We start from the raw sequence: 16,648 nt of genomic DNA, 5'->3' as shown, positions 1-16,648 counted from the left end.
TTATATCACAAAATTGACCAGAGAATGTTGTTGACTTTGTTTGGGGTTATTCATACAAAGATTTTAACTCAGCAGAATAACGTGTATGGTATTTCTTTTGTGTGTTGCTATGACATAACACCATGCCCTTCATATTTATTGAAGCATTTTGCACCAAATAGTATATTCTATAATATATTAATCAAGTCCAACATCAACATCCAAGTTGTGGTTTTTATAACATTGTTATGAATCACTAAGAGCAAAAAAGAGTAACAAAGTAATAATTTGCATTTCTGTTTCTGATCAATTTAAAGTATTTAGTTATCTGAATTAAGTGTAGAAAGCGCACCAGCATTATTTCTCCATATTTATTGATAAATGGACAATAATTTAACACGTATTTCAGCATTACCTATGCAATAACTTTTACAACCCAGTTGTTTGGCTTGTAAAAGTTGTAATTTTTGTCACATTATGTAATTTCCATTAATTTTCTTAATGTGAAAAATTCTAGAGTATTTTAACCATAACCATATTTGCCAGTCTTACTAAATATTTATACTGTTAATAATTAAAACAAAGAAAGAAGGGAAATTTTGATTATTTCTTTCTGTAGCTCTAATTGGTTTCACTAATAATTTTTTTTTTAGATAAAATACTTTCAGAAAAATATGTATTTTCTACTAACCAACAGGTGTTCATTCATTGTTTTCCAAGAATTGTTGGCGTTTAAGATTCTCTGCAGGCTTCCTCCATATTGGAAAATAATAAACCTGGAAGGAAAACCTCCTCCACGCCGAGAGAGGGGGTCCATCGGTTTACTCTGCCTCTGCAATCACCGGACCGGAGCGAGGGGCAGCGGCAAGCAGACAGACGCCGGGAAGTAACCATCAGCGGAAGAATTGGAAGGACCGTTGACCATGCAGGTGGAAAAACAATTTCCAAATAAACGGATAAATAGAGCAGCTGCGGATGCAGATAAAGACCCGACTCGAGTCCCATCATTGTGATTTACAGTCTGGGTGACGTTGGAGCTAATGGTGGCGGATTAATAACCGGTCGTAAAGAAGAAGAAGGAGGAAGAGGGAAGACTCTGATAAAGGAAGGAAGACAAAAGGGGGAGTGTGTAAAAAAAAAAAAAGAAAGGGGCAAGCGGATAAAGCCTGAGCGGAGATCATGAGCTCCGCACTCCCTTACGACTCGCTGTCGGCCCGGCCGAGTCCCAGCAGACGGGCTTTGGATTGGGAGCGGGAGCAGCTAGCGGTCAGAAGACTTTCCTCCCCGCTTGGTGTGAACCTGCTCACTCCTCCTCCTCTTCCTCGGCGACCTTCGGCCATCCCAGGCTACCTGCTGCCTCCCTACCAAGACCAAGAGGAGCAGCTTCACCAGCAGCACCAGCGTCTGTCCTTGTCCGTTTGCTCCGAAGCCTCGCTGGCGCCTCCCGCCCCCCCTCCGGTGGGTGCTGCCCCACCTTGCTGTCGCCCAGTGGGAGTCATGCACCTCCTCCGTCTGGGTCTCCTGGCTTTCAGCTGCCTCTTCTGGGCAGCAGGGTTGGCCATCTTTACCCTTGGTGTTTGGGCTCAGATCTCCTTGGCAGACTACATGACCCTGTCAGCCAATCGGTACCCCAACGCCCCTCTTATCCTTCTCTCTACCGGGGCAGCTGTTACTGCTTGGGGGTTCCTCGGTTGCCTTGGGGTGGCTGCAAACCTGCCCTGTGTCCTGAGGGCCTATGGGTTCTTCCAACTTGCTACTCTAGTCGCCGGTTTGGCCGCTGGTCTTTCTGGGCTCTTCTACCGTGAAGACATCGCCGGAGGATTTCGCAGTGGCTTGCATCGAGCCGTGGCAGGCTACACGGAGGATGAAGGCCGTGCCGACGCTCTAGATAGTCTGCAGAGAGCTTTGGAGTGCTGCGGTGCTGAGGGTTGGCGCGACTGGCTGAATTCGGACTGGGCCATCCAGCACATGACTTTCCTTCCCGCTGAGAATGGCACCTCGGTCTCCCTTCCCGACAGCTGCTGCGTGAGGCGGAAGGGTTGCAGGAATCGGCCGCTCCTGTCGGATGACAATGACGGAGTGGCGGCTGCAGGAATCCATCCACATGGCTGCTTCCGGAAAGTCTTCAGCTTGGTCAACGACAACGTCTTCCATATTGCTGCCACTGTTTTAGGGTTGGCCTTCACACAGATCGGGGGCATTGCCCTGGCTTGTCTTCTGGCCAACAAACTGACACCCAGACAGCACGGACGTGTCGTGGCACACTAAAGACTTGACTGATCTATTGACAGGTTGGTTCTGAATGAGGGATGACATCTCAGAGAAGTAAAGTATAGGAACAGGAGGTTTGTTGTTCAGGACGAAAGAATCAAAAATGTGACCTATTATGCTTCCCAGACCAGGTTAGGAGAGAATTACGGGTTAATCAAAACATACTAATTACATTATTTATTTATTTTTAGCACAAATTCATTCTTAGATATTGAGATTTTAGTCTGCATGAATGATCTGTTTTAGAGCATTTTGTCACTTTAAATCCAAATAACCTGTTGCTGAGCATGCCCCCCAACTCAACACTTACACTCACACACAAAATGGCTGCAAACTGATGCACAATTATACAACCATGCATCTTTGAAAAGCAGAAGTAGAGCCTCCTGCACAAGCAACAAGAATGCAACAAGTGGTTTCCGGATGGTAAGTCAACAACAAAACACTTCTGTTTTCCAGCAGCCATTGTACAGCGCATACAGTGGTAAAACCAGCTGACCAAACATGCTGGAACTCCGCTGGGGTTGCTAGGTAATGGGCAGCGCTTGCTGATTTGTGAAGTTACTTTCCATAGGTTTTTGAAACGGCTCATTTCCCAGAGACCAAAAAACATTAACGTATTGCCAAAAAACAGCTGGGTGTTTTTTTTTTTTTAGATGCTTGGGCAGTTAAGACCCAAATGGAAGTATAAAAATGTGCAAAATTTAAATAGGTCCCCTTTAAAGCTCATAGATGGCAATTTTCTGTAAATCGTTGTACTTGGTATGCAGAGAGATTTCTTAAGTTCTTATAGTTGCAAATCCGCTGTTCAGTGAATTTGGCCCATTTGAGGTGAGTATTAGAAGATTCAACAGCTGCTGCTCATGTTTAGAAACAGCTCTAGCTCATCATTTTCTCCCTTAACTAATATTTCTTCAGCCTTGACGTTTGCACAAGTTGGAGCCAAAACGTTGGGTACCAGATATTTAAGCTTTCTGTGGTAGAGAGAGGGAAGAAAAGAAATTTAGGTCGGACCCATGAAAGGAAAAAATGAAGGTAGTCAGGATATACAGAAAGGAAGGATAAAAGACACAAGGGATAATGGGAAGTTGGAAAGAAGGTGGAGACATAGGAGGAAGAAATGAAGGAGAAAAGGAGGAGAAAAAAGGAAGAGAAAAGACAGAAGGTAGGAGGCAAAGATACAAAGAAAGGAAATAAAGACATGAGAAAGAAGGAAAATACGGAATACATATTCCAAATTTTTCCAAACTTTGTAGGAATCCTGACTTCTTCAGTCTCTCTTCTTTGGAAGTGGACAGAAATTGTCTCAATCTGAGCAACTTCTAAAACTTGCAGCAGCTACAACTAGGTGCCATGGCGATGACAGTGTTCAATAATAACAGAATATAAATTATCTATATATGTATATATTAAGAAGTGTCACTGATTGTGTGATTTTATGTGAATTTTCTTTGCTTTCTTTGCTCAGCTAAAACCTGAAGGTGAAGGAATTTCCCTGTCTAAATATTTAGGCTCTTCTCTGCTTCATTTAGTTTCCCCATCACAAAAACTTTCATGCTGTATATAAACCCGCCTGCAGTCATATTCACTGGATATTTCTTTCAGAAGCTTTTATTTTTTTTCCAGATGTCACTGCATCAGTAGATGATCCCAGAAAGAAAAACTGGAACTTATTCCAAGATGTGTCGCATGTACAACTATTAGCATGAAAACTTGAAATGGGATTCAGTGCATCTCCAATGAGAGTAAAGGTGTTTTTTAATTATGAAGTTTTGCATTTCTTTGCACAACTCTAGCCGCTCACATGTATTTTGTGTTCATTAATGTCGTGTTTCTTGTTGTTCTTCCTGTCAGCAGCATGACTGAGACTTTAAGCTATATCTGTCGACTATAAATGAAAAATCTTTGCTACATTACATCCTATTGATTAGAGCGGGGGATGGAAATGTCAAGGTCTGCTGCCCTTGAATGGATTAAATGTATAAATGGAGGAATCACTCTTGCAATGCAGCAGTAACTGCATGCAAACACAGAATTACTAATCAAGCATATATATATAAAATAAACTACTTGCTATGCATTGCCTGGAATTCAATGAGTTCTTATTTTTTCACTGCTGATTGCATTTTACAGAGCTCGGATTTCCCATGTAAACTCATCGAAGTGTTCCAGAGTTGTAAATTCTCTTTGCCGGAAAGAAAGCCAATCATCATCAGGACCTTTGGCCAAATAACCGTGACTTACAGCCGAGTGAAAGATGGTTCGTTTCCGCCTTGCACCTGAGACACCGGTGACTAAGTGGCCATAAACGATGGCTTCAGAAACAACATGAACGAAGCTGCGTTTACTAAAAATCTAGAATCAGTCAATGAATGTACAGCGTTAGTGTAAAAACCACATGCATATATTGGGTTCATGTGCACAGGGTCTGGTTTTATAGGCTGGAACCATGACAACCATTTTCATGATCTAATTATTCTATTGATTAGCCTACTTTTGCTCCAGCAAGTTGTGTGGAGGCTTTGTGTGATCGCATGGCTAATGTTTGACCTATTTTCCTTGAAGGGACACCAGACCAGCAGACACAGTTCAGACCAGAGGTCACAGTCTCTCATCATGAGCATGAATATCACATTAATTTGGGGATTTTATTGATTTACTTTATTCTTTTTCCATTGTTGACGTATGTGCACCCCCAAAAATATAGGGTTAAGTTGCAGCTTGACCACAAAATTTTTATATTTAATTATCAATCTTTTGTCATAATTCTGGTTGGATATTTTCCCGTTTTTTCTGGTATATCTATGTTTTAGCACAATGTTTGTTAATGGTTACAGTTGAGAAACATTGCTGATTTAAGGTAAAGTTGAAAATACCATACTTGGCAGTGGGTAACGTTTCTTTAGGCTTGAAAGCTTTGTCTTTCTTGAACAGGTTAGCATAGCTCTACGGGCTATAGGAAGTTTTTTTTATTTTTCTTTGATAAGATTTTGGTCTGGTCAGCTCTTCTTTGAGCTGTTTTAGGTTTTAAGTAAGCTCCTGCTGGCAATGCCCCCTCAAACTCAATGTTTACACTCACAGGTGAAAATGGCTGCAAACATATGTGCAATTACACAACTTTGAAAAGCAGAAGTGAAGCCTCCTGCACAACCAACAGTAATGCAGGAAGTGATTTCTGAACAATAAGTCAACACTAAAACACTTGTCTTTTCCAGCAGCTGTTATACAGTGGCTGTCGTACAATGGCTACAGTACAGTGGTAAAACCAGCTGACCAAATGTGCTGGAGTTTTGATTGTTTGCTAGGTAATGGCACAGTACCTGTCAATTATTTGGAGGTTCTTGAAATGGCTCATTTTCTAGACATCAACACATAATAATTAATTAATTTATTTATTTTAGTTCTTGGCCTGTTTTTAGAAGCAGTTTAGTCCCAAATAAAAGTGTAAAAAATGTAAAAAAAAAAAAAAAAAGGGGGGAATTTTGCATAATAGGTCCCTTTAAGTTTGATTCAAGAGGGACAGAGTTTGGCCAAGGCTTTTGAAACTTTTGTTTGGAGTCACAACAGAGCAGTAATCAGAAACACACTTCAAAACCAGTTTCTGATTATATCGATTTAGCTTAATCGGCTAAGCTAAATGAGCTGCACATCACAAACTAAATCTCTGAATTAAACCTGGAGGAATATTTTTAGTTTTGTCTGGAACAACATCTTTAACCATGAAAAAACTGACGGAATAAACGTCAGGCAAATCACATTTCATTTCTTGGAACATTTCCTGGTTGAATTCTCAATGAAACATAGCCTTACGCTGAAAGGATGCGTTTCTAAACTCTGTACCACCGCACATGATCTGAATTCTCCTCCAAAATGTAAATATTATGCTTCCAACTTTCCATAGTAGACCGCATTTGTATCGCGAGCTGGAGAAAAGTGTGCGTAAAGGTGCGTTTTCTATCTTATGCATGCGTAAAATTATAAGAAGCGAGCCTGCAGCTTTGGACTCTAGGCGTTATCTCCATTTACTCCGCCTCTTTAAGTTTGCCCTACATCTGTCTGCTATGGGCTCTTTTCGTGAGCGCAGCCAGCTCTGAGCTCTGCCCTGTTATTTGTAATATCACCCCCGCTGAGTAAAATAAAACAAAACGAAGCGCGCCGCTCGGAAATGTAATTCTTCTTACTCACAAAGCGGTCTCCAGAAAATGGACCTTAAATCCGAGCTCCTCAAGTCGATCTGGTACGCTTTCACATCGCTGGACGTGGAGAGGTGCGGGAAGGTATCCAAATCTCAACTAAAGGTAAGCGGAGACCAATTTTACAGAAATAATCAGGCTCTGACTGATTTCTTCTGTTTGTTTGTTTTTGTTGTTGTTTATTTTACTTTTTTATTTCGCATGTCCAAAGCCAAGCTAAAGACTATAACTATGGCTGATTTCCTGTGAGATTGTGTTTTGTGGTATGTGAAGCAACACTAGAACACACCTTTTGAGGAGAAATATTTAAAACTTATACCAACAGAGACATGCGAACAGATCCAAGCTCAAAGTCCAGCTTTTTTCCTGTGGCCTAGAAACAAACGGTGACTCAATATTTCTACTGTCAGGGTTTTTTTTGTGTCTGTTTTGTTTTAAAGTGGGAAAGTCAGCATCTTTTCTCTGCAGTTTTTCCCTCTTCAGTACGTTTTATCTTAATCGGTCCAGTCTCCACATGCCTTTGCTGCTCAGAGGAATCCCAGGAAGTAGCAGACAGCTGCCCTGACATGCTTCCAGCCACTGGAAGCTGCCTGTGTTTGTGTTTGTGAGGAAACATCGCAGAGTGTAGAAGCATGAGGAGATTTAAAGTGATACGCTTATACTTCTTCTTAATCCTCAGGTCCTTTCCCACAACCTGTACACGGTTCTGAACATCCCACATGACCCGGTTGCCCTGGAGGAGCACTTCCAGGATGATGATGATGGTCCGGTTTCTAACCATGGCTACATGCCCTACCTCAACAAATATATACTGGATAAGGCACGGCTGCAACTTCTGCACCTTCTTTTGACATAAAACTGTGTGGATCGTTTTCCTCCTGAAAAAAAACATCAGATTTTATTTAAAAGCTCCTGGTGTTTTTAATACTTCTGTATATGACCAAATCAATAATATTGAGATTATCTCTGAAATTTAATATAATATAAAAAAAAAAAAAAATAAGAAAATTTCTGAGTTTGAAAAGTCAAAATAAATTTTTTTTTAGAAAATGTATGAGATTAATCTAAAAAATTCTGAGTTTTTTTTAACTTTTCAAACTCATAAATTTCCATGTTTTTTCTAGCAAACTGTTGAATTCTAAAGAGCCTATATCTCCAAATTCTTTCTAGAAAATTAATTAGATTAATCTACAAAAGATTTTCTTCCAATTTCTTGACTTTTCAAACTCAAATTGTCCATGTTCTTTCTAGAACATTTCTGAGTTTTTGGTGGAAATGTACTCCTCTTTTTTTAAATCTACAATTGCCCTAAAATGTTGTCATGTCTATTCACTCTAAAAAAAAAAGGTTCCACATATCTGTGGAAGAGAGAAAAAAAAAAAAACATCACAGATCCAACACCGTAAGTAACTTTATATATCAGATGCTTTTCCAAATATTTATCTGTTGTTTCACAGCAGACCTGGAGTTTTTGTTTAGGAAAAGCTCAATCTTAGTCTTAAGCGATTTGTAGTTTGCTGCATTTGTGAGCTTTTGAGAAAGTATTTAGCTCCATAATCCTCATCAACACTCTGCAATGAAGCAGAAATAAATATTTGTCATAGTTCCAGCTGTTTTAAATTCTCTACCTCTTGCTCTGACTGTAGATATTTGCACATTTTAGGCCAGGAGCAATTTTCTTGTAGACATTTTTTGACTCCCGTTCTCGTCTTTTAAAGTTGTGCTACATCATATTTACACTCGTGGGAAACAGGAAGTCGAAGGTTATTTATTTAAAGCTTACCAGATAATCAACCGAAAATATACGTTTTAAAAATGCTTAAAATACATTTATTTAACAGGAATTGTTAGAGAGTCAGTAAGTGTGTCCGAAGTTAATTATTTTATATATGCAGTGTTATTTAGTTCCTGAACAGCAACAAATATCCCAGTTTCTTTCTATTGGAATCAGTTATGTAGGCCAAATTCAGCACTTTAAAGTAGCACAGACTATTAATACAACTTTTCTAAACATCTTAAATAATTTATTAGTAAGTATTTTAGGATCAGTTTGAGGGCAGAAACCATTGCATGTCATGAGTTTAGCTCCTAAATAAAAAAATGTACTGATGCTGAAAAAAAGGGATTATTTAACTAATAAAAAAATACTGCAGAATATAATTCATAATAATCCATGGTCTCCTTATTACATTTTGTTAATATTTGTTGCTATTTTGTAAAATCTTTGAATCTTTAGATTTGATCATTTAGGCAAGTGTGACAACATTTAATAAAACAAGACTAATATTTGCTCATTAAAGGGTTGACATTTATTTTGTGAGCATAAATTCAAATAAGAAGTGATAGTTATTATATTTCTTTACCCTGTATTGTCTTCCTAATCTGTTTTAAGAAAAAGTAGCCCAGATACAAAAACTAGGGTTAAAATAGAGACAAAACTGTCAAACTAAGTCATGTTTGTGACCCAATTGTAGAGTCTGACTGAGGCAAAAAAGAGAATTTTAAATAAAAAATATAACAAGAAGAACTTAAAGAACATGACAAAGCATGAAGGGAACCAGTGACACAGCAATAGAAAACAGAGCAAAGAGAAATGAAAGGCAAAAGTACGGAAGAGGATTAGAGCCTAATCTTTTTTTAAACTTTTTTCTCAGAATTGTGACTTTAATTTTTTCAAAAGCCAGAATTCTGAGATTAAATCTTCTCATTTAAAGTCCAGGTTCTGATAAAAAAGAAGAAAAAAAGTCAGAATTATTTTTCTTTCCGATGGCTCTAACCTTCTTCCATACAAAAGGCTTTAGGGACTAGTTTGAAAAAGAAAAAGACGTACCATAAAGTGAGTTAAACACAAACGTTATTTTATTAACTGGAACCCATCAGCTGACTCATAAATGCATGTTGGATGAATTAAATTGAAGTTTTCCTTTACACGGTAACATTAGTCATTATTGTGTTGGTTATTTTTAATAATAAATCTAAAAAAACACAAAACTCTCCAGTATGAATAATATTTTTGCAAACACAACATGTTAAGTTTAATATTAGATTTAGAGGAGACACATTTGATCACATGTTTCTGTACTTCCAGGTGAAAGAGGGGATGTTTGACAAAGAAAGATTTGACGACTTGTGCTGGATGATGACCATGAAGAAGAACTTCAACATGACGTCGCAGAGGCTGCTGCTGTCGGAGCGGGACTGCTTTAAGCTCTTCTGTTTGTTCAACCTGCTGTCTGAGGACAGCTACCCACTGGTGATGATCACAGAGGAGGTAAAGGATGCTCAGATTTATCCACCCACACGCCTTTACCTGCTCTCATGTCTGTTTGTGGTTGCAAATGGAGTAAATGGAGATATTCTGATAAAAGCTGAGAAATGGGAGATGTTTGTCTGATGATAAAAATCAAATTGCGGAAAGGATTTTGAACAAAATTGAAATTTCTAACCTCAGGTCTCATACAGAATCAGTGTTTGTTTTTCTTTCTTCTTCTTTTTTTTGCAAAGCATTTCTGGAGTGAACATTCAAAATGAAAACATGACATTGTCTGATCTGTACATAAACGTGATATCAGAACTTTTCATTTTAACGACACACACTTTCTAGGAATTAACTATTTATTCTAAACAAGCTTTTACAGCTTAACTAGGTTTTGCATTTTGTACTGTTTTAAGAAATGCACCACTTGTGCAAATGTTAATAGTAATGTTAGAAATGCTCCAAAGCCACAACAAAAAAAACCTCCAAAAATCCTCAAAGGTTCACAGAACTTCTTCCCATTAAGTTGCCTTCAGATTATTTTTGATTAAAAATCTCTAACTTTGCTGTTCAAGGAAAATTTTTGAACATGGATCACCATTAATGTCTTTACTGCTTTTGTATTTATCATTTCATCATTTTCATTTGTTCACAGCAGCAGTAGTTCATGTAAAACGATGCTTCGCTACATTTTTTTGTCTACAACAGTAAAATAATTCTGAAGCTTCTTCCTGTTTCTTTCCTCGTCCGTGGCATTATATTTGTGCCACTAACTTTAGCATGCAGTGAGACTGATCTGAGCGCACATATCTATGTGAACTAATAATAATTTGAGGCGTTTAAATCTCACATACACTCGCTCTGGAACTAAACCCTGACAACTTTTGCTGAACCAGACAACTATCAAATTAAGAGTCCCACTTGGAGCACTTTTAACAGCGCTCAGAGCAGGTAGTTAGGTTTGGTTCCACTATAATTAGGATAATGTTTTACTAGCCTACCTCTTTAGTGCCCTACATGCAGTTCATTATGCATGTTGGCGGAGCGACGGCTCCTCTAGCACATCTAAAAACATATAAAAAAATGTTTGCTTTTAAACTACATATATAAGAAATGTAGCCTAGATGTCAGGAATCATTTATATGTTTTTTTAGACTTGTTTCTAATATGAATAATATAATCTAAACTCTGCTGACTGCTGATTAAGTCCAAGTGACAGACCTTTAATGTCTTATTGTTACTCTCCTGATTTGCATTACTTTGGTGTGGAGTGCTGTAGAAAACCACAACCAATGCTCTTCATGTGAATCTTTCTGCTTTTATTTTCCTTTTTCCAGCTCTTCTGGGTCTGTTATTATTTATTCTTTGAAAAATGCAGCAAAATAAGTTGAAAAATAATTTATTTTTGTATATGTGTTTGTTAAATAATGCTTTAGAGAAAAAAGCTAACCACATAACAGTGATGAAAACACCAATAAGTGCAGCTCTGTCAGCGAAGTGGTTTCACATTTCTTCACAGTGAAAAAGAATTAAAGCGCAAGTAAGTTAATGAGGCTCTTCCTTCCTCCACTTCCTCCAAAACGATTTTGGTTTCCTGTAAGTCAGAGACAAAAATACCCCCTCTGTTGTACAATAAGCACAGCAGCGTTCTCCTGGAGAAGTATAAAACCAGACGCTTTCTCTAATCTAAAGTGCTTACAAAAACTAAACTAAAATAATCCCAGTTGTGACATTTTTCCTGCTTCTAGGTAGAATATCTCCTGAAGAAAATCTGCACAGCTATGAGCCAGGAGTGGGATGGGAAGCCCTTAGAGGACCTTATAAGTCGGGACCCCACAGTGCAGGAAGAGGGCATGTCGGTGTGGACGTTCCTGGAGCAGATGAGTACGGGTCAGCTGCTGAGGGTCACCAGCGTCGAGGCCTTCAGCTTGGCTTTGCACGAAGTCTTCCTGGAGATGTATCACAATGTCCTCAAGAGGGTGGGTCCTTCTGAATCCACTCAGGAAGCGTGAATGCGCTCCAAACATTTGACCCAGAGTGTGCTCCCCCGTTTCACAGGGTTACATGTGGAAAAAGGGGCACATGCGCAGGAACTGGACGGAGCGCTGGTTCGTGCTCAGGTCCTCCTCCATGGTCTACTACGTCAGCGAGGACTTAAAAGACAAGCGAGGGGAAATCCAGCTGGACAGGAGCTGCGTTGTAGAGGTGGGTGAGGAAACATCTCCGGCAGGACTTTGATCCGCCCAGAATTTGCGTTTCACAAACACACGTTTCAGAGTCTGAGCCTGTTTGCCTTCTTCTTTTTTTTTCTACTTCAGCCTGTTCCAGACAGGGAGGGGAAACGCTGCCTGTTCTGTGTGAAAACCCACAACAAAACCTACGAGATGAGCGCTTCTGACCAGAGGCAGAAGGTGGAGTGGACTCAAGGTGTGTGAGAGAGTCAATCAGCAAAGGTCAAATTAAATCTATACTGATGTTATCTGAGCAGGAATGATTATTTAAAGGGGAGCTTTTATGCAAAATTCACATTTTGCACATTTTAATACTTCCATTTGTGGATCTACTGCTTAAAAAAAACACCCAGCTGTTTTTTGGAAATTAGTTAACCCTTTATGACCTAAGTTTCAAATCAAAAAATTGGATATTTTTGCTTATCTTAATTGTACCAAGTTCTTTAAATGTCCTGTGAGTAAATATATTTGCCCATTTCTGCATAACAACAGGAACCTTCTATATCTACCAAGTTATTTTTGCAATTTACCGTAAAAGAGCGCCCCTCACTAATTTCACTCCCTGCTACAGCGGGGGTGAAATTACCGTAATAACCCGATATTGGCTGGAAAGCGCAACGTCTCCCCTTTCAGAAATCGTCGGGATTTTTCAGATAACGCAAAGTGTGGCAGAATTACGGTACTGGAAATTTGATTGGACTGTCGCCAAAACGTTCAATCTGGAAGGGTTAATGTCCTGAACAGTAAATAGCTAACCAAACTAAATAAATGAGGTTAAACAGGACAAGAAAGCTTGTAAAAAAATGTTAAAAGTCTTCCACCGTTAAATAGAGAAGCAGTGTTCAGCTTCTATGCACCACAAATCTGGAACAAATTTCCAGAAAACTGCAAAACAGTCGAAATACCGAGTTCCTTTAAATCAAGACTAAAATCCCAGCTGATTTTAACATTAGAAATGAAACTTTAATCAAACATGCTTCAATTGTTGACTGTGTGTTTCACTTCTATCTTGTCCTGCTCAAGTAAAACTGAAATAAAACATCTTCATTTGTGTTTTCTTACCTCTGCAGCTATTCAAACAGCCCTCCGTCTTCAGCGTGAGGGTAACTCCTCCCTCCACCAGGAGCTGAAGCTGAAGCGGCGCGTCCAGCGGGAACACAGCAACCGGGAGCGCAGCCGCAGCACCCGGAGCAGCTGCAGCAGCCGGAGCAGCCAATCAGATGACTCCAACTTCCAAGAGATGGAGCGGATGGAGAAGGAGAAGGAGAAGCAGGATTTGGAAATTGAGAGCATCATTCAGGTGAGATGGCACAGAAGGCAGAGTTTTGTCACCGTTACGCTTTGGGGATTTTGTTGTGCTTCACCTTCTGCGTTTTGCAGCATGCGCGAGAGTTGGAGATCCGCAGAAGGGAGTCGGAGGAGAGGGAGAGAAGGAAGCAGAGGGAGGTGCAGATGGATCTGGAGAGACAGCTGAAGGAGGCTGAAATGGTTTGTCAAAGTTAAAAAAACTCAACCAGCTCACTCACTTACACATGTGAGAACAGCAGCAAAATATTAGCAGTAAAATAAAACTCTCAACTTAGTACAATACTAAACACCACTACTACTCCTGCTAATTTACCATAATAATCAAAACATTAGTGGTGAAATATTAGTTTTTAGTCTTTGTTTTTTCTTTTTGTGTTTGTGTCCTCCATCCCTGCAAAGCTTACGCTTTTGGCGCAGATATTTAAAGATATGAGTACATATTCAGCTGGTTCCTAAAACATTCCTATGTTACAGAGGGGGAACAAATTATTTCAGGCAGTTGAAATATTTGGTTCCTCCCAGGTAACTTTGGCAATTAAAGAGCAAATGGTTTTTTAACTGGTTTTTACCACTGTATGCGGTGTACAACGGCTGCTGGAAAAGTGTTCTGTTGCCGACTTACCATCCAGAAACCACTTGCTGCATTCTTGTTCGTTGTGCAGGAGGCTCTGCTAATGCTTTTCAAAGATGTTGTTATAGGCTCCAGTTTGCTGCAGTGTATCTGTTTGTGTCCAGATGAGGGACAGCATGCAGGCTGAGATCCAGGAGAAGGAAAGGAAGGCCGAGCAGCAGAAGAGACGGATCCAGGAGCTGGAGCTGACGCAGCAGAAGCTGGAAGCAGCTCTCAACATGGAGATCCAGGCTCGGCTGGAGGAGGAGAGGGCCCGACAGGAACTGGAGAGGTTTTGCTTGGCGTTCTTACGTCACGTTATAATCGTGTTTGCAGAAATGTGTTGATGGAGACATTCTGTCCCTTCCTTTTCTCAGGTTGCTGGAGGCTGAAGAGGAGAAGAAGATGCAGTTTCAGCTCCTCCAGGAACAGGAGAAGATCTTACAGCGCCTTAGCTCCACGTGCGAAGCCTCAAACGGGACGGTGGACGAGAACACGCCGTCCGCCCTCTACTCGGCCTCCGTGGAGCTCCGAAATTTGCAGGCATCTCGTAAGAGGAGCCATCAGCACCTTGAGGTGACAAAAGAAACACACATGAAGCGAAAAAAATTAGATTTGGGGGGAAAAAAGTCAAACACAGATGTGAAACTTTGTTGGATTTCCAGGAGATGCAGGAGAGGCTGAGAAACGCCAGTCAGCACGTACGCCACTGGAACGTCCAGCTGAACCGCCTGATGACGCCGATCACTCCTGCAGGTACGAGATGATTTCACCGCATTGGAGAACTTTTAATGCCTGCACATAAAAACAAAATTTTCCTAATAGTGAAATAGAAAACACAAAAATTCTTAAAGTTCAAGGAAAGCTATTTTCTATTTTTCTAACATAGAAATTCACAGGCCTGTTTCATGACTTCCACAATTCTCCAAAATTTGGGAAAAAATATTTGTTGCTAGATTGAATAGATTTGTTAGTAAACACCAACTGCTCAATGAGAGTCAGTATGGTTTTAGATCACAAAGATCCAAAGCGATGGCAGTTCTTCATTTAATAGAAGAGGTGACCAATGCATTAGATAAAAATAAATCTGCTGTTATTGACTTAAAAAAGCATTTGATACACTTGATCATGAAATACTCATCAAGAAACTCGAGCATCGAAAATTTCTAAAGTCCTCTGCCCTTCATATTCTTTACTGTTCACGTATTTTTGCCATATTACAGTGTGGAAGTTTGGGGCAACACTTACAAAACTTCACTTTAACCATTTAGACACTGTTAGTGTCTAATCAAGAAATGCTAAGGCATTTTACTGGACAAATAAGTCTAGTTTGTGCTCACTTTTACAGAATCGAATTCAATCCAGAAGAATCCAAATCATTCCAATGAATAGTTTTAAAACTATAAGTTTTATTCTTTATATAAACTTTATTATAAGACACATTTTTGTTACTGTCTCTCTTTAAATCAGACCAAGTTTATCCTTTAATCCCTCTGTAACTAACAGACAGACAGATAGATAGATAGATAGATAGATAGATAGATAGATAGATAGATAGATAGATAGATAGATAGATAGATAGATAGATAGATAGATAGATAGATAGATAGATAGATAGATAGATAGATAGATAGATAGATAGATAGATAGATAGATAGATAGATAGATAGATAGATAGATAGATAGATAGATAGATAGATAGATAGATAGATAGATAGATAGATAGATAGATAGATAACAATGGATTTAAAGTTGACAAACTAGACCAATGAATCATATCTAATATTACTTGTTAATCAACATCTTAATTAATGGACATTTTACAAAATTAACTGCATAGTCAAAACAAAATCAAAATGTAGCTTCTTATTATTTTTTTAATTTTTTTGCAGAGCGTTTGGACAGTCGTCTTCAGTCAAAATATACTTGTCCCAAAAAAGAAGGAGCGCTGGCCAGCAACGAGTTCATCTGTAAATATAAGATAAGGAACGAACAGAACAACAGAATACGTGGAGACGAATCGGAGAATCTGGAGGTGCAGCTGGAGGCCGACAGCCTCTCAGAGGAATCAGGATGTTAGGAGTTTTAATCACATTTCAACTGTAATTTATCTTAAAACAGAGCAATATTTGGAATCACTCAAGAAACACCTAGAACGTAATAGAAAGTGTACAGAGACGTTTTTCTTAAAAGCAGCAAGTTGGGAAATTTCTGTAGACAAACAAATAAGAGAAGAGGATGGAGTGCAGATGAATCACAGAGAAAGAAAGAAAGAAAGATACAAAAACTATTTCTGAAAGCTATTAAAGAGACAATGTTCTTCCTGCAGAAAGCATTGAATCATATTTACAGTATTATATTTTGAGTGTAAAGATGGAGAGCAATGATGATAACATAAGTCCCAGTCTAATTAGCACAGAGCAATACTAACAGTTTTCTACAATAAATTCTCTGGAGGTGTTGAAACAGTTTGTCATGTTTGTCGCTTCAATTAAAAGTCTGAATGTATTGTTGCTGGTTTTCTTTTGCTCTTTCTCGATTGGTGGAAATTATGTGATGCAAACGTGAAGATGTTTTATTATCTTGTTTTTTTGTTCTAGAAGATTTTTGTTATTGGACAAACAAGATTACATATAAACGTACATATAGTGTGCAAAATTTTTATTATTTTCCAAAGATAGTTCAGAGAACATTTTTGCAGCTAAAGGTTGGCAAAAGGTTTTCAGACTGAGATCTTGTTTTTTCACAAAATATACTGTTTCATTTGAATGGTTTTTAAATCCATTGGAAACATATTAAC

At 39.0% G+C, this 16,648-nt stretch overlaps 2 protein-coding genes across 2 annotated transcripts; both read left to right on the top strand.

Annotated features, from left to right (window-relative positions):
* The first annotated feature begins 654 nt into the window (after positions 1–654).
* Positions 655–2,585, top strand: LOC116736524 (tetraspanin-7-like). Its single transcript, XM_032589003.1, has one exon. It carries the CDS (start codon positions 1,159–1,161, stop codon positions 2,245–2,247), a length of 1,089 nt encoding a protein of 362 aa, XP_032444894.1. The 5' UTR covers positions 655–1,158; the 3' UTR covers positions 2,248–2,585.
* Positions 2,586–6,064: 3,479 nt separating this feature from the next.
* On the top strand, positions 6,065–16,357 carry def6c (DEF6 guanine nucleotide exchange factor c). The gene is made up of 12 exons (XM_032589274.1): positions 6,065–6,548; positions 7,123–7,263; positions 9,532–9,714; positions 11,448–11,678; positions 11,758–11,904; positions 12,018–12,126; positions 13,001–13,230; positions 13,311–13,418; positions 13,974–14,140; positions 14,226–14,424; positions 14,514–14,604; positions 15,741–16,357. The coding sequence occupies exons 1-12, from the start codon at positions 6,453–6,455 to the stop codon at positions 15,926–15,928; spliced, it is 1,890 nt and encodes a 629-aa protein (XP_032445165.1). The 5' UTR covers positions 6,065–6,452; the 3' UTR covers positions 15,929–16,357.
* Positions 16,358–16,648: the final 291 nt, after the last annotated feature.

Source organism: Xiphophorus hellerii, chromosome 17, assembly GCF_003331165.1.
Source record: "Xiphophorus hellerii strain 12219 chromosome 17, Xiphophorus_hellerii-4.1, whole genome shotgun sequence".
NCBI classification, from domain to species: Eukaryota; Metazoa; Chordata; class Actinopteri; order Cyprinodontiformes; family Poeciliidae; genus Xiphophorus; species Xiphophorus hellerii.
The sequence above is the reverse complement of the archived record's forward strand: the minus strand, read 5'-3'. Positions and strand labels throughout refer to the sequence as shown.

Bases quoted from the DNA above. Each gene is read 5' to 3' on its own strand.
- LOC116736524 (XM_032589003.1), top strand. From the start codon at position 1,159: ATGAGCTCCGCACTCCCTTACGACTCGCTGTCGGCCCGGCCGAGTCCC.
- def6c (XM_032589274.1), top strand. From the start codon at position 6,453: ATGGACCTTAAATCCGAGCTCCTCAAGTCGATCTGGTACGCTTTCACA. The intron at 13,419-13,973 runs GTTTGTCAAAGT...GTTTGTGTCCAG, and splicing joins AGCTGAAGGAGGCTGAAATG to ATGAGGGACAGCATGCAGGC. The intron at 14,141-14,225 runs GTTTTGCTTGGC...TCCTTTTCTCAG, and splicing joins GCCCGACAGGAACTGGAGAG to GTTGCTGGAGGCTGAAGAGG.